General features: G+C 41.1%; 2 protein-coding genes across 2 annotated transcripts; one reads left to right on the top strand and one right to left on the bottom strand.

Annotated features, from left to right (window-relative positions):
• Positions 1–684: 684 nt before the first annotated feature.
• Positions 685–3929, top strand: abraa (actin binding Rho activating protein a). The gene is made up of 2 exons (XM_028998789.1): positions 685–1432; positions 2437–3929. The coding sequence occupies exons 1-2, from the start codon at positions 830–832 to the stop codon at positions 2872–2874; spliced, it is 1041 nt and encodes a 346-aa protein (XP_028854622.1). The 5' UTR covers positions 685–829; the 3' UTR covers positions 2875–3929.
• Positions 3930–4793: 864 nt separating this feature from the next.
• rims4 (regulating synaptic membrane exocytosis 4) lies at positions 4794–22483 on the bottom strand. The gene is made up of 6 exons (XM_028999456.1): positions 21713–22483; positions 13399–13537; positions 10428–10540; positions 8676–8777; positions 8396–8535; positions 4794–7187 (listed from the first exon to the last, which is right to left on the bottom strand). Exons 1-6 carry the CDS (start codon positions 21807–21809, stop codon positions 6969–6971), a joined length of 810 nt encoding a protein of 269 aa, XP_028855289.1. The 5' UTR covers positions 21810–22483; the 3' UTR covers positions 4794–6968.
• Positions 22484–23132: the final 649 nt, after the last annotated feature.

Raw genomic sequence — 23132 nt, 5'->3', positions numbered from 1 at the left:
TTAGCCACACTCCTCCGTGCGTGAGTCACTGTGCGTTCTGTCACAGTTTAACCAAAATAGGCCGGCATGCTTTTGGTACACCGTAAACCGCAATAAATTTTATTTCCGTCTGGAAGGGGGTCAGTTTTGGGGATTACACAATTGTGGGGAGAGCGATGCTCGTTTTTTTCCCTTCCTTCTGCATCTCTATGCTTTATGTAGCTTGATCAGAATTTCATTGAAAACTGCTCAAATGAAGCCTCCGGATACAGGATATTGTCAATGTAAATAAGCCAGATGGAGTGGAGCGTACTCATCGTCCCCACGCGACAATCTCCCGAAAATAACCCAGCTCATGTTTTCAGAACAGGCCTGTGTATCAATCAGCGGAGAGCAGCAGCAGTGGCCCTGACAAAAATAGATCAGCGCACAGAGGGCTGGCGAGATGCACAAAAACATTGCTTCGGAAATACACTTTTAATTCTCGCCCTTTTGGTGACAAAATGGCCCTGGGAATGTTGCCGTGAGGTAATCTGTGCACTATGTAGGTCTAATCAGCGGCTAAAAAGAGTTGCATTAACTGTTGGGTCTGGTATGCAACCAGAAGTGAGCGGGATTGTCACCGTCGCCTCGATGCTGCCACCTGTTGCTGCTTTCCCCCGTGGGGAAATTCCTGCGGTGTGTTGGGGGTCACTCTGGGCACCATGTGCGTCGGAGTCATGTCACACCTCCAGCTGACTGAGCTTCCTCTGTCGTCCTGCATATAAGGCCGACAGTCTCACCGAGGAGCTTCCAAAGGAAGTACAACCCAGCTTCTCATTCATAGCCTGCAAGCACTGCCTGAGGAACCATGAGCACGACTGCCAAGGGAAACAGGTCCTTCAGCAGAACCGTCCAGAAAATCAAATGTGCAGCCATGGTCAACAGTTTGGCCAAGAGTTGGCAAAACTGGGCGACTGAGCACTCAGAAAAACAGGACACCATTCCTTCAGGGTGGCACCCGGACTCCGTCATTGAAGATGTGGAACAGAATGAGCGGAGTGAGGTCAAGCTGCTGCTGATGCCTCGAGTTGTGGCTGCTGACAAGAACAGCAGTGAAAAAACAGCTATCAAAACTGGCACGGTAACCAAGAGCGTTGTGCCCAAGCGCACCGAATGTGGCACTGACTGGGTGAGCTCCATCAAAGAGAAGATAGATACCAACCAGATGGCCACACCGGAGGATGCCAAGCCCTTCCTGGGCAACGAGTCGCCCACCAGGAGACGTCACTGTGGCTCCAAGGCAGGTGATGTGGTGAAGGCCCTGAGCCAGATGGGCAGAGAGGAGCGGAAGATGGGCTCTCGCAGCTGCAGCTTGGACACGGAGGACAGTGGTCTTGGCGATGAGGCTGGCCTCAGCGACAACAGTGACCAGAATGAGGCTGAGTTGAAGAAGCATGTCAGCAGGCCAAAGGTAGACTGTTCCTCATCCACTACTCTACCTACACCGCATAGATACAGCATCATCTAAACCGCCAAACATGGAGGTATAGATTAGACACAAAACGCTGAACCTTCTCTGTAATGTATTCAGAATACTTTTAGAATCCAAGTTTCATTTTTGAAATTCATGTGTGAAACATGGACAGAATATTTGTCTCTCCACCATCACAACCACCATTTAAATATATTTATTTATCATTGATTGTCATCCAATTTGACTGAAACACTCATCAAGTGATCGTATGAACAATTGTGCTATAGTTAAACACTCATAGCAAGTTAATAACAGCTGTACTGCATATTAGTCTATATAATCAAACAATACAATATATCTATACAAATGTAAACAGCATCAAAACGAACAACAAAACTGATATTTATTAGAAAATCACTAAATGATTTCATAAAAAAATTAAGTAATAAAAATTTGTAAAAGTAAAAGAATGTATTTAGAATGCAATGTGGATGGTTTTAGCTCAGGAATTTCAATCTGCACTCCTTCACCTTTTACTGTTGGTCTACATCAACCGATTCAGCTCCTGAAATGGACTAAAGTCTAAATCCAGTGGTGCTGCAATATAACACAAACAGTGCGAGCAAAGAGAAGTATGTTCTATTTAATATGTTGAAGGTGTTTACATGCTGGTTTTCTGTACTATAAACTGCATGGACGCTTTGTCCTCTTTAACTGCAAGACTGCAGATGTTTTCTGCGTCTACCCAAACGGCAGCTAAATATTATGACTTATAGTCAAACATGTGGCATGGAATAAGTGCTTACGAGAATAAATTCACTTAATGCTTTCCATGAGGGACATTCATCATGGTGTCAGATGGCTATTTGACTTGGTACGCTGTGAAAGGTTTGACTCAGATTTCACAGAAGACACATTCCAGAGAGACCCCCTTCACAGAAAGAAGTGTTCAAGATGAATACAAATTGACAGGTTTGGACTGATGTGTTGTTCCTTCGTAGGTCAAAATGAACACAATGGGTGACATAAAGAAGAAATGGCAGAAGTGGTCTGAGGAGCACATGGAGAACCAGAAGCTGAACCCATTCAGTGAGGAGTTCGACTATGAGCATGCCATGTCCACTCGCCTGCAGAAGGGCGACGCTGGATACGGCCGTCCCAAAGAGGGCTCCAAAACGGCCCAGCGAGGGGAACGCGCCCAGAAGCACATCCACCGTGAGATGGAGGAGATGTGCTTCATCATCAGGGACATGGGCCAGAAAGACAAAAATGGCAAGATCTACGTGACCTTTGGCAGGCTCTTCGACCGCTATGTTAAGATCTCCGACAAGGTGGTGGGCATCCTGCTGCGCTGTCGCAAACACAAGATGCTGGACTTTGAGGGGGAGATGCTGTGGAAAGGCCAGGATGACAATGTCATCGTCACCTTGAGCGACTGAGGCGGACTCACATCGACCACCCAAGGGACTGAATAAAGCCTTTACACAGCATGCTAAATGCTTCTCAGCTAATAGCGGGTAGTATTATCCTGCAGGGCAATATTACATGTAAATCGAGGGGGTTCACCACGTGCCATCGCTCACTGTTCATGATCAGAATCTTTCACTAGACCTTTCTCAAAAGGCTTAATTGGCTTATTTTTTGTCATAAACGTTATTTATTGACCGTTGCTGTTACTTGAATTAACATATTTTTATCATTTCCGGTTTTCATTAACACCCCTGGATCGTGATTACCCTTCAATGTGAAGATTTCTTTCAAAATGAAAGCATGTGTGTCTTCTTAAAGAAGGTTTAAATATTTATCTCTATATGTATTGTGTGATTTTGTCAAACTTTGTGCAGTTTTTATCTCTTCTCAAGGCCCTGTGTAAAATGCAGGCATGTGTCAGAACCTCATGTTTAGAAAAATGTCAGTTCCCCTCATTATAGTCTCAGATGTACAGGTTGTGGCTCTAAATGAATTGTCTGTGTGTTCCTCTTGCGAGGTCGGCAGTCTTTATGTGTGTGTGTGTGTGTGTGTGTGTCTGCATGCCGGTGTGACCTTAATGCACTATGATCAAATCAAAGGCTCTGAGGTGCACAGCCACCGAGACGGGAGAATGTGGATGACTGCCAGACACCGAGAGAGGGGACGTGGTCTGCACTCCTGACATTCAGAGAGAAAGGACATCCAGCAGACCCCATCCCCAACACAGCAGATTCAGTAGCATTAGCCTCCAAGATTTTCCCTGGGTGCTTCGGAATAAATGGCAAAATAATAAAAAGAAGAAAAAGAAAAAAGTACAAATATTGTGTAAATTGTGAACCGTTTTATATAACACTGAAATGAAATGGCAAAATATGTCATGTTTGATAGAAAAAAATCCAGCCACAAAATGTCCTCTGTAATGCCCTCATTTCTTAGAAATGAGGGTGTTCTATTTTTATTGACAATTTGGAACAGAATAAACAATACATACAAATTGTGCAGTACTTAACAATGACAAAATGATTTATTCATATATATATTGAAATATATATATATATCAATCAAAGTAATTATATTATATACTATATATATTATATTATATTAATTATTTTATATATATGATCATATATATAATTCATAGCTTCAAACATTCTGTACATGTAATAAATAACAATTGTTCAAAGGAACATGTTCCCCTCCAAAAAAAAAAACAGTATCAAATTAAAAAATATGATATATTTATCTCACACCTCTCTTTGAGGTGAATGATATGTTCAGCGGGCCAGTGGAACAGTGATATTCACCTAAATCTTTTCAAAACAAGACGCAGACAATCAGACTATACAGAAAAGTGCAGAACAAAGGACAGAACATGTTTCATTTCAGAATGAAACAAAGAACAATATTTTTTTGCTCGTTATCCTCTGTATTGCAGTTCGTATGCAGTAACTATGTTAAATGTTAAGGCTTCTAATTATGTAATAAATTAAATAAAAATAGTAACCATATTACTAAATGTGGTTTTTAGGTTGTTATTCCTGAAATTATTGAATGTGGTGCTTGCAGGAAATGAAATATAAATGACAAAAATATTCCTAAAATGTGATTGAAATGAAAAAAAAAAAAACTTTTTTTCCGTCAAAACACATTGTTCCTGCCTCACAATCAAAAGGAAACAACACATTTCATTCAACACCATTGAAACGGGAATTTATAAAATTTGCCACGACTCAGGTGACTTGGTCAAGTATGAACTAATACCAGATCTATTAATTTCATGTAAACCAGGTAAATACAAACATCTTCCATAGATCAAAATAATGCTTGGTGTGAGTACAGTTTCATACCCCCCAAATGCAGGTATACCCCCCCCCCCCCCCATCCTTCATTCTCAGTTTCAACAGTTCATTTTTTTTTATTTTTATTTCTGTACAATCACTGGTGTCGGTTATGTATACTTCCTGGATTAATTTTGAGTTGCTGTAAACCAGCACTTATCACAAAATAATATCTTTATAATATATTTTAATACAAGCCTAGTCCTTTGACTTCCCTTAGCAACTGAATTGGTCTGGAAATCATTTTTTGGCCTCCATCTGTTTTTAAAAAGCAATCACCGATTGCGGGTGATTGTGAAATTGTTGAAACATCTAAATACATACTCAACATTCTACTCTACAATAAAGTGCACCTCTATTTTGGTGACATGGCAGTTCATTTGAATTCCAAACAATCCATGTTCCTTAATTATGACAGAAAAATATTTTTGTGTTTGCCGACTCCTTTTAAAAATATTACGGATCCTGTTTACGGATGTCGGTTTCCTAATGGTAGCACTTCTGAAGCATGCTATAGATGTACCACTGCAGCCTGTCCACCGCACCAGAGAGTACATGCACACAGATGGTCGGAACAAATGGGCACGCACCCTGGGCCTTACAACAGTTTTCTGTCTTGCCTGTTAAAGCACAATTATGAAAAAAACATTTTCCTTGGTTTCAAAGCCAAGCTTCCCTAATTCCATGCAAGACGTCACCCATCAGACATTGATGAACGTTAATATGACAGCGTCGGATTGCTTTTTGTGAGAAGTAGCTCCTTCCACGTGAAAATGCTCACGCTGGATGTTCCCTAAACAGAACTATTCTTCAGTGAGACTGTGAATTCACGCACATGCATGCGCCATGGTAGTTCTATAAAGCCTTTGGGAACAGATTTTCTACTGTTTTAATGGCTCTGTGTTTCCAAAAGAAAAAATTTTAATAACAACAATCATAAAGGGGGCAGGATTATGCAACTTAAGTTCTCATTTGGTTAACTGGTTCTCAACAGGAATCACATATGCCTATGTTCTAATGTCAGTCAAGTCTGACTTTTAAGAAGACACAGCAGAGTTGAGTAAGGAAATTAAACACTGAACTTTAACAATTCTGCTACATATGTGTTCCCTGACCTGTGAGACAGAACCCAACCAAATCAGCCTCATCACTTTCCCCTTCTGTTACAACTCATGCTTAGTAATATTTAATCTGAAGCTAAAACACTGGACATGCTGATGCTACAACCTAATGCTACCTTACAGTGCTACCATAAGTTCTGCATCTCATGTGTCAAAAAAGAAGAACAATGCAAGTGCTTTGGCTCACTTTCAAAAAAAAAAAAGAGAAGAAGATGATGAACTGAATGTTTGATTATTCACATCACAGACTGTCTACGTTCAGCCCTATGATACATTATTTTATTTACACACTTTGCATTTTACATGATTATGTATATAATATAGAATATAATTCCTTTTAGCCTTGTTTCAAATGCACACACAATCAAAAAGTATTCCTATTCTGCTTTGTCGTGATGCATGTATTGCCTAGGTGGAATTTTTACTGAAAATTCATTCTTTTGCAAGAAAATGTTTCATTTCCTGCATTCTGTTTCTATCTAAAGCAGACATCTGTCTCATAATCTAATTTCAGACAAATGGCATGGCTTGCCATAAAGTCACTTGTAAATTTGGCACTGTTTAAAACAGAAAAAAGAAAAGACATGGAAAGAATTAAGATATAAATGCATTTAAATCATGAGCCAAGCCTACATTACCATTCTAAACATTTACATGTATAGATTGTTCTTCCCGTTTCAGTTAAATCTACCATCTTGAGAATATAAAATAGAGTTAGAACTCTAGATGAACTAGATAGAACTCCCATATTGCATATGCCCCCAACCAACACGCCTGTAACATTTAGCATATCTCAGATCCCAAGTTATGTACCTTAAGTACCTTCTTTCAGTCAAGAGACAAAATGCAGTCTAAAAGGAGAGAAGAAAAGAAGAGCCACAGACTAAAAATCATTAATGAAGGATTCTGTGCTCTTGTCCTCCTTTGCCTAACTCAAAAACAAATGCTCTCTCTAAAACAAGGACTAATGCAAGATGGCTGCATTATGAGTTTGTCCCCATTGGCCCCAATGCAGCACAGCAGTGCACAATCTGAAGGGGACATAGCTTGAGGACAGGCAGAGAGAGAGATAGAGAGAGAGAGAAGGGCACATAAAAATCAGTATTAAGAGCGGTCACAGCAAGGGCCCACTGTGCTCTCCAGAGAGAGCTGGGACGAGTGGCGAATCAGAGGCGCCATGGTGGGGTCCACCATTGAGGAGGTTGGGAACAGCTTATACCAGCCAATCACCATGGTGGTCAAATCCAGCTCTTCCAGCAGGATACGAGCCACGCCCATAAAACACTTGCGATCCATACGGCCATAGTTCCCCCACACGATTACCTAAAAAAAAACGTTTTTTAGTGCATCAAATCACACTAAAACACCACAAAACCGAGCAAATATTCACTTCAACACTATTATGCACTTTGTGCACAACAATCAAATCAACACTTATAATAGCTTTTTGTATTGCTTTAAGGTCAATGACATATAAATCATATTCATAATTAACAAAGCTTATAAATTCATTATGAACTGCACATTTAAATGGTGGAAAACTTGTTATTTTTTTATTATATAAATTTGTTGTTAGAGTAGTTGAATAGTTCTTTATTTGTGAAATTTATGTAACAATAATGCCAGCAATATAAGCTAGCTGCCACACTCAAACTACAGTAAACCCAAACTCACACCATTAACTCAAATGCTGATGGCACAATTCTGAGAGAATTTGAATAGAAAAACAAAAGCATTTTTAAAATCCCAAAAGAAATGAATTTGTGAAACAACTGTGTGTCTACATGATAGTGTATCAACTCAAATAAAATGCTCCCTTCATTTCTTATTATAACAAATAGAACGAGGTAACAGCATGTCAATTAGGGGTATTTGAACAATACGCTTTTTTTTATTTGAAGTTGCACATGCTGGCTAGTTCTTTGAATACAAATTTGTGTGTTTTAGTGTCCTAGGTAGTGGAAAAACTACAGTTTCTGTCACACACACCATCTCCTCTCTTGAAGACTTTAATTTCTGCAGTGACTGCGGGCAATAAACATTTTCTTCACAAAAAGAATGTTCTTCCATTTGATTTTTTTTCTCTCTCTCATGAACTAGTAAGCGGAAGTATTCAATATATTTCTCTGTTCGCTTGCCAATTCTCCTGGCCCTCTGAGAAGAGCGTATGGACAGGACGCTAAGGAGGCCTGGGCAAGATTTTATAATTTGGTGACAGGACACCAAATTATTCACATAATGATTATCAAGCATAAGCAGAGAGTGATCTGCTAGGCAATTAACTTGTTGACCTTTAACCTGAATGGTCTGCCTTGATAGCACTGATCACAGGTCTTGAATTCTTTCTTTCTTTCTTTCTTTCTTTCTTTCTTTCTTTCTTTCTTTTATTCAAATGTGTTTAACATCAGAATGAGAGATACTGTGGCCATGGCTGAGGAATTCAGGTCAGGAAATCAGTACTGCTTGACATTATGGCCCGAAAACAATTTTATGAGGTGCACATGCTGACTGGGTTGCCATCAGTCTGTTACCTGCACTACTTTTCCTTGAGGACCTTCAGAAAAAGCCAAAACCTGATTGTACAGAGGGTCCAGCGACTTCCTCACTGACTTTGTCTTCTTCTTGGCAATGCAGATCCCATTTTCAAGTAGGTACACTTTAATGTATGCTGCTGCAAAGGACAAGAGTAAAAATATTTATTTAAGAAAATAATTATTTAGTGCTCAGCAGGACAAATCAAATATAAAAACGATTCATTTCACAATGCAGAATAAATTACTGTCTACAATGGTTGGTTGAAGATATATTTACCAGGAGGCCCTTTGGATCCTGGCTTCATTATCAGCCCTCTAGCTTGTATGATCTCTATTTCAAGTTGACCATTCCTGTCCATCAAGCCAATTTCTACATCACCTGAAAGAGGCACAGAAATGGATTTCTTGTCAAACTGAAACAATCATGCATTCACTGAAACCCACATCTAAGTCAGTGGTAATGATGGCTGGGTGACTGGATGGAATATCTGACATTATTAAAGGTAGTGAGTTCATGAGTTAATTTGCATAATTACATCACAAAACAGGCTATGGAGGGCATACAGGAGACAAAGGGTGTGAGTATGTCCAATAAATATAGACTATAGACCACAAATACAGCCCCATCATCAAATTCGAAAAAAAAACAGTCTGACAAGAACACATTACAAATGCTTAAAACAAATGTAAGTGACTGGTTGTTAAAGTGTAATGTAACAACATACACTGTAAGTATAAATTGACGGTTGTGAAAGTTTATGTATGAGTTTCATCAAGAGCTCCCTCCCATGCCTTTATCTCAGCAGTACAGGTTCACTGCTTCCTTTGTGCAATTTTTGTAAATAACTTTTGTCCAAACCCTCCCAGCACCCTCCCAAGCATGTAGCGTGAGTGCTGAATGTATTAAACACAACTGAAACGTCTTATAATAAATTTTTTTTTATAATAACAAGTTGCGTATTATTATTACAGTCCAGATGGGCTGAAGGGTAAGGATGATGTTGTCAAGTGTTCTTTGATGGCAGCTGAACTGAGTGTTGTTCTTTCTGAAGGTGAATTTGAGGTTTCCTTCCTGATTTATAGCATGACCAGCTATTGTGAGATGGAGAGTGAGTGCAATGAAATCACTGGCCACAATGACCAGTGCGTTGCATCATACACTGTATTTTTTTTTCTTTTCAATACATACTGGCCATGGCAATGAGCTCTTGAGATGATACTGAAATTGACTATTAGAAATGGACTGGTCAATGTCCATAAATAAAATTAGTCTAAAATGAGATCTCACATTAGTTAAAGATAACAAATTTTACATTGATTTTTGTGGAGACATCCTGTAGTGGCCATTAGTGCAATTAACACTAGAAAAAAAAGTCCATACCATGGATGCCTTGTCCTAACTGCTAATCATACTAAACAGTATGCATCCACTCTTTAATTATTTATTCATTTGGTACCATGCTAATGTTAATAATATTAATAATGTCCTCGCTGACGAACGGCTACAGTATGTATTGTCAGGGTGCAGAAGACCCAGGTTCAAATCCGACTTACTTCCATTGTGTCCCTCAGCAAGACACTTAGGGGGACTGTCCCTGTAACTACTGATTGTAAGTCGCTCTGGATAAGGGCGTCTGATCAATGCTGTAAATGTAAATGTAAATGTCTGCAATAATGTCTTCTGTTCAGCTGTGCATTCTACTGTGTAGGAACTGTTGTGGTTTTCTGCGCATACATGCAAATGTAACATAGATTTCTATTGCAGTGAATTGGATTTTGTGTACTGGATCATAAAAATTTACTATAAGTGTAAAAGGTATGTACATAAGCAATATATGTAACAGGAATAATACTTTTATTGTATTCTAGCAGTAAAATTATTTATTATATATGATTCTAAAAGTGTTCCAAATATATTACTTTTTAACTCACTGTAAAGGAATACATTACTAAATACATTAAGGGCAATGTATTCAGTATTCCACTGTCACCATTTCTAAAACGCAACCCTGGTGGCCAATGTACTCACCCATTGAAGTTGTGGCGAGTGTCTGTCGGCCCACAAACTGAGCTGGGCCCATCCCATCCAAGAAGTCACTGAACTGGGTATCAGAGGCCAGGCACATACCGCTGTAATTCAAACTGGAGACAAGAGGGAAGAAGGGAAAGAGTTTTAGTTCTTATCATTCCCAACACATCCCAACTGTTGCACATCACCAAACCCAAGTGCAGCATGTTTATTCAGATAAAGTTGATAAAGCTAAAGGTACCACCGAGTATGACTGTGTATGTGACAAATAAAATTTGAATTTGAGGTGCTACTGAGCAAAGTACCGTCCCCACACACTGCTCCCTGGGTGCCTGTCATGGCTGCCCACTGCTCACCAAGGGTGATAGTTAAAAGCAGAGGACACGTTTCATTGTGTGCTCCACGTTCATTGTTCATTGTGTGCAGTTCCCAAACCAGACAGTGATGCAGCTGGTCAGAATGCTCTCAATAGTCCCTCTATAGAAGGTGGTGTGGATGAGTGGTGGGAGATGGGTTTTCCTCAGCCTCCACATGAAGTAAAGACGCTGCTAGGCTTCCTTGGTTGTTGAGCTGGTGTTGAGAATCCAGGAGAAGTTCTCCTCTAGATGAACACAGAGGAACTTTTCGTTCCACACAAGATCCGTATGAGATCTTGAAGAATATCAACAAGCAAAGCTGAGAAGGTGCTCTTGCTGAACAGAAAGCAGCATATACTTATGTAACAATTTCAGTATTTTTGGCTTAACAATGTCTGACAATGAGGGTTTTTTTGGCTGTCTCTGTGATATGGGCTGTGCAAAGTAGTCTACTGGCCAGCAGCCAGGGGTGGAGAGCAAATAAGGCCGCCTGGAGAATTAAGAGAATTATTGGATGTGTGATATCTGGCTGCACATCTAAACCAACCAGAGTGCATTATGGGGGATCGAGTGGCAGCAGGAGCGTACACAAGGCACAGGTGATTTTTTTTATCCCATATTCTGCTTTTAGCTCCATGACACGTGGAAGCGTATCATGCTGGAAAGGACGGGGCTGATCACTGCTGCCATTTTATTCATGAAGAAAACGAGGGAAATGTCTTCATGTAGGCAATTTTTGGTTGTTTTATTATTTTATTAGCCTTGTGTGAGATGATGAGTGAATGTGTCATTGTCATGATGGATGTTTAACGTATCGAGGTGTTCGATCACTTTAACAATTAACACATTTGACATTTAGTTATAGTATATTAGTAGTTATGGCACCATGAACGATGGCACTACACGCAATGTGGCAGCAGAGGACTGTCAATCATTGCTATGCATCCATCCATTTTAAACCTGGTTTAAATCTCCTCATTGCATAGCACTGTGTTTAGTGCCAGTTTGAGAATAGTGCCCTTTGTCTCAAATGAGCTTGCTCAATTTAAAAAGAAACGGCCTAGAAAATATGATTTTGTCTTATATCTTCTTTTGTATCCTTTTCTATCGCTACCTTGCACTCTGCTTTTTCTCCTCCTCTTTTACTATCTCGCTGAGGTGCTGAAGGTGTGTAATTCATTTCCTTCCTGTGTTTTTGACCTAGGTTCTTCATTGTCCTCCTTTGTCTCTCCGCCGCTCTATTTTTATGCTGCTGTTGGGATGATCCAAGCCAGCTGCCACACATTAGGACAGGCAGGAGTTCTCCAGAGATCTCTCACTTTTGCTCATCTATCTCCTCCCTATCGCTCTCCAGCAGCGTGCAGCTTCTCCTCACGGAGAGCGACACCCATTAAAGCCTCATCCTGCTCTAATGGGGCCGAGTGAGAAAAGATGCTCTCCTGACTGCAGTACTTCTGGCGCCATGTCGTCATCATATCTGAACCTCGTTCAAACTGCTGATTTGTGATTCAGCTCCAATTGTGTATCTTAATGTGCACCTTGAAAAACATTTGCAAGTGTGTGATAAAGCATCCGTTTTTAAAGCTGATGTGAGTAAGACAATCATTTGCATGTAACCACCATGCCCGATTACGTTCTGGTGCATATTAATTATCCAACAGCAATGGGCTGTTTCTGCTCAACAAAGGATCTAAAGGCTCTGTCCTTGGTGGAAAATTTGTAATTTCTTTTTGGTCAGCTTGATGCAAGCATGTTAAAGCGCATTACCATGCTGATTTATGCCACTGGATGTTTAATATGGTTTTGACCTCCTTTACTAACAATCTCAGTTGCAGCGTATCCTCGTCTGCACTAATATGTTAGTACTAGTACCGCAATGCTCTAGTCTCTTTACATAAACATGAGATTCTGAGATGAAACATGCAACGATAAATCGTCCAGCCTGGCCCAAAATGTGTAATCTGCCCCCTGTTCCATTCCTGCTAATCCAGCTTCAGTGAGGCCGCTGCTTTTGCAGGCAGAGTGGCCGCAGGTCGTTACATAAGCGGCCGCATGCAGGTTTCGGCCCTCCGCTGCGTCCCGATCTATCAGCAGAGTGCTGTGCTGGCACATGGCGAACAGCGCCTGTCTGCTGCTCATATGGGACTTCAGCTTCCGAAGACGAACGCAAACATATTTTCATACCCTAGTAATGAGGCTAAAAGCAAAGGGGGTGGAGCAAAAAAAAAAATGAAATAAAAAGTAACCAATGGGAATGATTTGACAATCCAGCGGTCATTCCAGACCTCATTAAGCTGCTGCAGACTGAAGCTGCCATCTGTTTGGGCAGCAGCTCCTGTGCATGTTTATAAACTGAACTCTTAAAATCTTGTTAGATTACGAAGGACTTTCGCTGCCATGCTGAGAAATGTAAATGTAAAAATGCGTTTCAGCCTATAAGCACTTCGTGTTTTTACCTTTGTGGTTTTACCAGAATAGCTGGCCAATAGCTTGTACTCCACTATTGGAGAACACTATTGCTCTACGACCAGTAAGACGTCTCGTATACTGCTGCTTTTTCACAGGTTGTACTTTGAGAAAATGGGCCTGAGATGAGTCAGATGGAGGACACTCACTTGCCCTCGGATCCGTAGCTGTTCATGCTGTCTTCTATGGACTCGTGGCTGGCCTGTCGTACTGTCCGGCTGGGCATCTCCACAGCCAGGCCTGTCTCCGTGCTGCGCTGGATGCCTTTTAACCGGCGACCCTCAGCATCTGAGCCACATAAGAGAGAAAACCGGGGCACAGGCTATCAGTTGGAAACGGTTCATAACGTTATTATATTGGGTTATTATTCTTATTATACCTACAGTCATAGTAGCAGTAGTATGTATACGTACAATGTATACAATGTTCGACGCTAAAACATTTGCATGTTTTTTGCTTGTGCTTGCTTAAATGCTTTAATTTTCTCTGCGACTTTCTGAATCAGATTCAACACATCCTTAAAATGGCTCATCAAAAAAAGCATTATGATTTCATCATATTTCTTTCAGCGTGAAATATTGAACTTAGAAAGATCCAGTCTACTCATTAGAAGCATGACAACTGTGGCTAGAGGCAGAACCGCCGGTCAGACCTGAACAAAATCCACATGGGGAAAAATGAATAACAACAGACATTAAAGCTCATTCTAGGGCATTAGGTTTACTTGTTTTCCGGGTGATTTTCAACAACCGCTTTCCGAGAAACTCTCTAAGGAGGAAAGATAACAAGTAAAATTGCCAGAGGGGATGCTGAAGGCTTATGCCACTCCTCTACACAATTTATCACGCGTCTCCTGAAAGGCTTAATCCAATTCATGTGCTGTGCTACACTAGCATTATGAGATGCAAAGCAGGTTAAGAGTGCAAGCTGGACGTTCAACCACTAACTAATGTAGTGGATTGATGCCATGGGCCAAATTTCAAAAATATATAAAACCCATAAAATATCTTTGATTAAAATGTATGTGGATGTAATAGTTCCGAGACCCGAGGGGCAGGTGAACGATTTAAATTTGAAAGATAAAAATGATTTTTTTAATATCAACATTGCAGCCCAGCGTCTTATCTGTGAAAAATCAGTACCACCACAATCAGGTTAACAGAGTTAACACATTGGGCACTTGCTCTGTGTGTTTGTGAAAGGTGTAAAGCAGCCATGCATCATTCATCACCATTTGAATCGCTGCTGTTGATCCTGCTTGTGCAGAACAAGCGCAGGAAACGTATCACTCTCAGAAGGACAACGTTTTATGGCTCATATCAAGTTCACGTTTGAAGCTACTTGTATTTGGATCACCTACATATTTGTCCTTATACGGTCTCCCAGCACATTCTGCTAGACTCCGGAAGCTATTTGGAGATGACCTGCTAGATTAGATAATGTGAATAGAAGTTTCCTAATAACTTGTTCGAAAACCAGATTCAGCTTCTTTTCAGCTTCAGAAGATGTTAGAAATGAAGGTTTTGACCTAGTTCCTCTCGCCACAAGCCCCAGTGTTTGGCCTGCGTTGCAGGTGGAGTCACACATACACACACACAGCAACTGGCATGCCAACGTTTCCAAACTGACACAGAAAAAAGAACATTCTGTATCATACGAAGCACTCGAAGAGACATGTCGTTGCCATGGGAGACTGGCCCAACCAAATATGGAGCACAAGCATCACGTCTGTGGTTCTGAAACGTTTCCAGATCTGCCCCATGCACCATGAAGGAGATGATTATTTTCTTTATCAAGAAGGTTTAAATCAAGCTGAAGGATATCAGGTATGCTGTGTCAGCATGCTTTTTCAAGCCATTGATTACAACAGTTGCTCAAAAACATGACTGTGACAATAACATTTCCAAAAACATTTTATAAAAGTAAACGAAGAGGGAAAAATTGGATGTTTTCTTTCTGGACCAGATTGATAACTTTTTTTTTATTCGGCCCAATGTAGACCATGCGCAAGTAGGGCTCATTAGCGAGCTCCCAGGAGAATGGATAAAAATGTACGCGGCACATTCATTAATGCCGGCTGAATCCATTAATCAAAATGCCAGTCATGAATTGGAACCAGAGGAGACCGCGATGATGATGGTTGTCTTCAGATATCCAGCTTCACTTCCTCTCATATCTTGATGTGTATCATAATTGAATGCAATAAAGACTTTTTAAAAAAATTGATGTCCAATTATATGCCGCTTTTATGTATTTAACATAACATGTGATAAGCAATGAGGCTATTTCATAATCAGCAAAAAATATCAATTACCCGGCGTGCACTGAATTAAATATTCCCCATGGGTTTGTGTAGTTAAAATACAGATCATATTCATATTGTAACCTTGGAGTTCATTCTTTTACCCGTCGGGTGATTAGCCGAATTAATTAAAACTGTCAATGTGCAAAAAGTCAGATCATGCTTCTTCTGCTCACACTCAAAATGTACATTTTACTATAGGCTATGAGCAGATGATTATTTCAACAATGAAACATGAGACTTGGATGCAATAAACATTAAACCTTCTCCAGCGTGCTGAAATGCTGCTTTGTAACGGATTGTGAGGGGTGCCATCTAATTTCTCCTAATAGAATTAAATGCAGCATGCAGATTGCCAGCGGTGCTATTGATCCTCGACAGAATCGTCAATTTTCGAGGCCATGGACCTTCCATCACATAGCACATCATTAGTCAGAGTGGCATTAATTACCTATTAAACATTTGATGAAGTGGCCAAAGCCACTGGTCCATGATAACAGTGAGATGTCTTATTTCAGAAACAAACAAGCGGGGAAAGCTACATGGTTCCGCACCCTTCCAGTGATGTTACAGAGATGCAGTGTAGGGATAAATCTAAGGTGCAATGTGTAAGGTTATTTGTTGGAAAAAAACATTAAAATTTTTGACATTTTAAAGGTCTGCTCTCTGGCATAGTACCACTGAGTACATAAAAAAGGGAACATTTTGCAGACTTTGCAGAAGTGTCTCACTTCACAGTAACTCTCAGTAACTCTCTACAAATTATTAAAATCAAAATTTATTTTGCAAAGGTTTTAGGCTTTTTTGCAGGGTTTTCATTGCTTTTACGGTCCCAAATCAGTACAAATATGCATTCCATAAAACTCAGCCCTCAGATGAATTAAGTGACAGCAAAAAAAGAGGCAGCCTCATGAAAAATTTCCATGAAAACCCTATAATTCAATATGAGAGGTGACAAAAAAGGTCCTCCTTATAGTCCCCATCTTCAGGACATTTGAGAGGAGAAGAGGATTAATATACCTGCATGTGATATTTTGCGAGGTAAGGGGGTTCGTCACACTTATTTCTCAAATTAACTAAAGCCGGGCAGAGTGTGCTCTCCTCTCCCTCAGTTTCAAAAAGTAATGGAGATAAGCCACACACTAAATGAGTGGCTGCTAGGCTTTTGTAGTGCTCCGTAATGCTGTTACTTCAAATGAACACTTTGGCAGGGTAATAACAACTGAATAATTCAATTAAGAAAATTCAAAGCTGTACGATTCAGTTTTTAACACCCCAGGGATTAGCAGCAGAGACGGCTCATCTTTATTATTCACTAATGCAATGCTATGATAAGGATAAATACATAAATACAGGAGTCTGGGCCCACTGACGAGCCCACGGCAGTTCATTAACCTTTGATCTGAGTCAGACATGCGAATGACGCCGCAAATTCATTAATTAAACCAAAGGTAGTCATCAAATATTCAAAGGTGCTGTCTCAAGACATATGCCAGAATGGGGCTTCACAACCGCTGGTGTTTCACTTAATAAAAACAAAAAAATCTGTAAATAGTTACAAGGTCATAACTGAGCAATAAACTTCAAATCCTTTTGAAAAACCTTTCAATATAATTGGAGTGTCAACCAATCATTGCCAAAGTACATTGAATACAGTGGCTGAAGGCTAAAGCAAAGTTCATGTCAGCTGGAACAACCACCACACAGTATGGATCCTTCTTCACTTTCTATGAGGTTTAAACCACCAAATTGTATTAGCAAAATGCTCAAGTAAGTTATCTGCAGACAAACGAGAAAGGTCTGTAAAACATTTTTGTAACCACTGTTCAAATGGCTGCTCTGACTTTCACTACCTGATATAAAAAAAAAATGTTTTGAATGTAATACAAAAAATGATTTACTTTTCTGAAACAAGGGCTGGGATTGTAATATATTTTTTTAAATGTTATTCCAAAATAAAAGCACAATGCAGGAGCAGAAACTTTTTTGCTGACTGTGTTAAACCCTAAGTAGTCTCATTTGTTATAGCTGATAAGAGCATGTTATGTAAGTGATCTACACCAAAAAGCATCAGCCCCGGCTCGCGACTTGGACAGCTGTATAAATGCATGGAGGTCAGCCTGGGCCGTGTAGCGACCACTCCTGCACCAACTTCTGACACTACTAGAATTAATAATAATAACTATAATAATAATAATAATAACTATAACAAATTCAAAATAATAATAACTATAACAAATTCAACAAATTTGTTGAATTTGTTTAAATGCCCTTTATGTTCTTATTATTGTTATTTCTGTGTAAACGTACATTTACAATCCTTTACAGATGGAGACAGACAGACAGACAGACAGATAGATAGAGCTAAATATTTGTATGTAACCAACTGACAACTCACAATCAAAGCTGACTTCAGTCATTATTTTGCCATTTCCTCTTTCACCCTGTCCTTGACAGTTATCAGCTGATTCCCAATGAAAAAAGAATCTGAAAACCAGAAACAGGCTCATTTGCCCCTTCTTCTCTGTCAAAGATCTTGTTTCTTTTCACACACCATTCCATTTAATTAAAGGAACACACAGACTTGAAAACGTGATAATGGGAGGGACCTGACTACCTGTTCATAACCTGCCTAATAACACCCTTTAACACCTAATAACACCATGATCCCTTATGCAACACAGATTACAAAGCCCACAGACAGTCCTTTGCCGGATATTGTCTCTTTGTCTCTGCAGTATTGTGAGCAGCAGCATCAATCCCAGTCAGTCTAGACACTTTAATTGTGTTTTTATTGTTATTATTGGTATTAATATCATTATCATTAGTTCCTTCAGAACAGAGCCTATATACCTACTCTGATATAAAAAAGGAAGCACACTGAATCGTCAGTGAACTCTGATACCAGCATGTGGTAGGATCTTGGGTGTAAATTCTAAGTCTTTCAGCAGACGGAAAACGGTGACAATGGTGTGAAATCACAGCCAGGCTTGAGCATTTTAAAACAATAAATGTGTGAGTGGTTGTGCAGAATAATGTTGAGAAAATTGAATTGATTTAATTGAAAGGCAAAATGACTACATTTGCTAGACTTTTTTAGCATATCTCTCATTAACATGTTAGTCATCTCAACTTTAATTGTAACAATTTAATTAAACATAAATTAATCAAGCCAAAAATGATGACCTGCGTGACACTTTGTGCTGTCACACCTGAAAAATTATTTGCACAGGTTTGTTAATTCTTATTAAATTAACACAACGGTCATTATTTTGCATGTAAAGCAGTTCATTAACAATTACATTTTTCAAAGTCTTCCAGAATTCCTAAATGAGGAGCACTTTTTTTTTTTTTTAGAGGAGTGGGTATTCATTTCTTAGCAGTGACTTTTCTGGGTCATTTCTCCAACTTGGCCACAGAGGGGCCGTTTCCTTTCCCTCCTTCTGTTCACTCCGACTCAAAATGTTCTGCCGCTCTGACCTCATTGATTGATTGAACAAAATCTTCAATCTCCTTAGGTTAGAAGCGGCGGGTAATTAGGTATCCGCTCCGTACCTGCTGATTTATGATTCCCCGGATCATTAAGTGAAAGAATGTGAGAATCTATTTTTTAACCATTTGATTAGTGCTGCAGTTATATCCTCTACAGATATAACTCTACAGAATATTCTCTCACTTGGAGTTCTGATAATGGTGGTAGAGATGCTGTCTAAGATGTAAGATGGCATGGAGACATGAAAGCACTGAAATTCAATTCATAACCCCAGAATAGATAAAACTAATAGATAAAACAATTAAAGCCACAACCAATGGAAATGTAGGCTTACAGGTAACCAGAGTTGGATTATCATCCAGCAAGCAATGGCAAGTTGCTTCCTATGTGGAGAACTGATTACAGGCTCTTTCATTCTCATCAACATCCAGTGTTGTCTGTGTCCGGCAGATCGGGGCAATGTCATCATCATCATCATCATCATCATCATCACCACTCCGGAAGACAGAAAAGCCTTAAGAATGGAAACATTTCAGCATTGGACATATGGTATGTGGTCACTCAGAATAAATGTCTATCAATTTGCATCGATCCTTCCCTCAAAGGGAGGAATTGGCGAAACCTTCTCCTCAAATGAATTTCTGCAGTAATTGTCCAAGGGCTTTCCTATAATTTGACCCCTGTTTGTGTGGCAAGGTCACTGAGAAGGTCACTGTGGGCGCTGAGAATAATACCACATTTGTGGTAAGGTGGAGTAGTAAGATATCGTCTGTTTTCATGTGTATCTGTGTGTATCGCAGGCAGCATGAATGTTTGCGTCACGCGCTGATTTTCCAGCCTCAGGCGAGGCAGGGGTCGCTCGGTGTCTCAGGGATGCAATCACGGCTGAATGCCAGGGTACATGTCTCAACAGGTAATAATCCCCACGCTGGCATTCGAAAGGACTCTGCCTTCTGCCAACTGTGCCGAACAGGCAGCGCTGGTGACAGTGATGGCAACATCCACTGCCATATTGCCATTCCTTCAAATATGTGCTGTATATAGTATATGTATATAAAGGTATCTGCATTCATAAGCCACACCTCATTACTTTATAATTTAGCCAGGAACATTAAACAATTACAACAGCCATTTATTGCAAGTATGCACATAACAAACACAAAGTGTGTTACAGAGACCATCATTTCAGCAATATTTCAAGTCAATTTCTGCTATCGTGAGGTGGTTTAGAATCTGACGACACATTTCAGCATTCAGAACCCCGTCGGTTTTTGATGAGATCCCCCACTGACCACTGACTGACATGCAGCCCCAAACCTGCACCGAGCCTCCGCCATGTTTTAGAGATGGCTGTGGACACAATGATGACAATTTGATGGCTCCGTAAGACCTGTTGCTCGCAATTTGGCCTCCAGTTCTTGTGCAATTTGTCATGTGTCAGCCTTTTCTCCCAATTTACAAGCTAGACATTAAGAAACGAGGGACGGAACGCGGCGAATTTGCATAAGGCCGCCTGCTGGGGCAGATAGTAATCATCGCCGACTAATCAAGAGAATAAATGAATGTCAGTTTGGTCAAGTAGAATGTGTTCTTGTTGCCTTTGTGAAGGGATGGTGCTTGTGTGTGTTTGTGTGTGTGTGTGTGTGTGAGAGGTAGCGTGTGGCCCGTGTCCCTTGATGCTCTACCCTCTGTTCCTGGATGATCAGAAGTTGTCTACTAGGCAGATGTGCCATCTTGTCTCCATCTCCCTGTCTCCTCTCATCAGTGAAGGTGGGCCATGCAGGACGGAAAAAGAGAGAGAGAGAGCAGACAGGGGGGAAGAGACGGAGCCGCAGACGCCGGCAGCACGCGGCAAACCACAATCGCTCTAACGAGGTGAATGCAAAATTGCAATCACAAGAAGGCGTTTGCTAATCACCGGCGCCGCAGCAATATTGCCGTGCAATCAGGGTGTGTAAAAGATTCCGAACAGCTGACTTCTAAAACCGTACCTCAATTACGATTTAAAGTGAACGAGGCTTCGGTGCACGTTTCCTTGGCTTGTGCCAGAGTGTGTGAGTGTGTGTGTGTGTGTGTGTGTGTGTGTCTGCTTGTGTGCGTGGGCATAATGAGTCTACATGTGCTTATGACTGTCTGAGTCTAAGAAGCAAATCCTTCTGCTTCGAGAACTAAATTGGTTTAGCCCTTCAGATGAAAAAGGCACCGTTGTCATTTCCCGTCTCGGCGAAGAGCGGCTGTGACTTCCGGTGACAACGACCACCCCCTCCCAAACATTGTTATTCGTCTAACTAGTACAAGCATGGCCACTCTGTGCGCCACACCACCTTCACAGAATGAATATTTGAGTGGCAACCATTGTGATTTTATAAAGGCCGACCCCCCCCCCCCCCCACACACACACACACACACACACACACACACACACACCCCACCACCAGCACCACTCAAGGCTTTCAAATTCCCATCCCGAAATAATGCCTGAGATTTGTTTTCTTTTGCATTCTACAGCATCGCACCCCCTGTGGAATAAATGACTGATGGCGTCTCACCAGTCACCCCTGGTGTCATGACACCCAGGCACCGAAATCCACATCTCGAGGTCCCCCGTCATCGCTTAAGCAAATTTCGAGGTGACCAAAGTGACCAAAGGGCCACCCCAGGTGCTTACCGGCGTCGTCCTCGTCAAAAGAGTTCATGCAGGGGAAGTAGATGGCCAGGGCCTCGAAGGAGGCGGACAGGCTGATGCGGCTCTGTGACCTCTCCATGTAGAGCCCCGGCGTTGGAGCCGGCTCGGGCGGCTTGGCCAACCTCGCCTGGGCATTTTTCACGCGGAGCACGGCACGCGGCGTCTTGACAGTCTTTCACGGCAGCCCACGAGCGGAAAAATAGGAACAAAACCAAAAAAAAATAAAAATAAACACTTGAACCCCCCCCCCCCAAAACACACAATAGCAATCCCTTTATTCCTTTTGCCGACACCAGCCGTCTGGGTGTCCTCTTGGGTACCAGAAATGGATCCAAAGTTACCAGAGCCTCTGTCTCAGGCTAGACTGGCACGTTAGTCCCTGCTTTCTCAGCTTCTCCCTCTTCCCTCGATCTTATTCCAGACGCCGCAGGACAGGGGCAAGGAAGGGCTTCCTCCACCAGGACTGAAGTATTTGCAACAAGAGAGATGACAGGCTGGAGGACAATCACTTGTCAGGTGACGGCGCTGCTCAGCTGTGGAGTGCGTCTGGTCTGGAAAACATGATCTGCTGCCGAATCCTGACGCGCGAGACTCTCGCTTCCCGGCTGCGCTGGATGATTTGCCGTTTCAGAGGGAGGGAGGGAGGAAGAAATGAGCTCTCACTATTTCAACAGCCAGTGCTTGATTCAGTTCATTCACTGGTGAGTCCTTTGTGGAGGCAAAAATTGGAGGAGTCACCGGGAGCTGTTGCTGGGATCCAGGGGCTTCGCCAATAGGGCAGCAGATGTGGGAATATGGGTGGGGTCTGGCGTCTGTCACAACCTCTCAGCACCATGGCTATGTCTCTCTCTCTCGCTCTCTCTCGCTCTCTCATATCTTCATCTTTTGCCATTGCTGAGAAAAGCTTGGAGAGTAAGTAGGGATATAAAACCAACCCGGTTTTATAGCAGATGCTTTAAAATGGACTTCCCTCCATATGTTCCCTGACCCGCAGTAAACATCTGTCTCGGCAACAGTTGGCACCTGTTAGGATTCAGAGACAGGTGTACAAAAAAAATGCATGAACAATCCTGTAATCACAGTTCCCTTGGGAGAACAATCTTTTCTGTTCATTTCACCCACAGTTTATGTTGATTCATGAATCGAGATTCAAGATTTTATTTGTCATGTGCATTGTTAAGAATAAAGATATTAAAAGAAATAAAAATAGAACAACGGTGAACAAGGTCAGCAAGCTAAAATGCAAGCAATTATTAAGAAGAACATAAGACACAGACGGACATCACTTGAGTTGACTGAATGGGAAGTTTGAATAGGCTTAAAATGAAAGAAAATGCCAGGGGGTTGGACTGATCCCTCAACATTACAATGAACGCACTGAGATACAGTTGACAAAGAACCC

This window comes from Denticeps clupeoides, chromosome 12, assembly GCF_900700375.1.
Source record: "Denticeps clupeoides chromosome 12, fDenClu1.1, whole genome shotgun sequence".
In the NCBI taxonomy this organism is placed as follows: Eukaryota; Metazoa; Chordata; class Actinopteri; order Clupeiformes; family Denticipitidae; genus Denticeps; species Denticeps clupeoides.
Note: the sequence above shows the minus strand (reverse complement) of the source record. Positions and strands in the feature narration are given on the sequence as shown.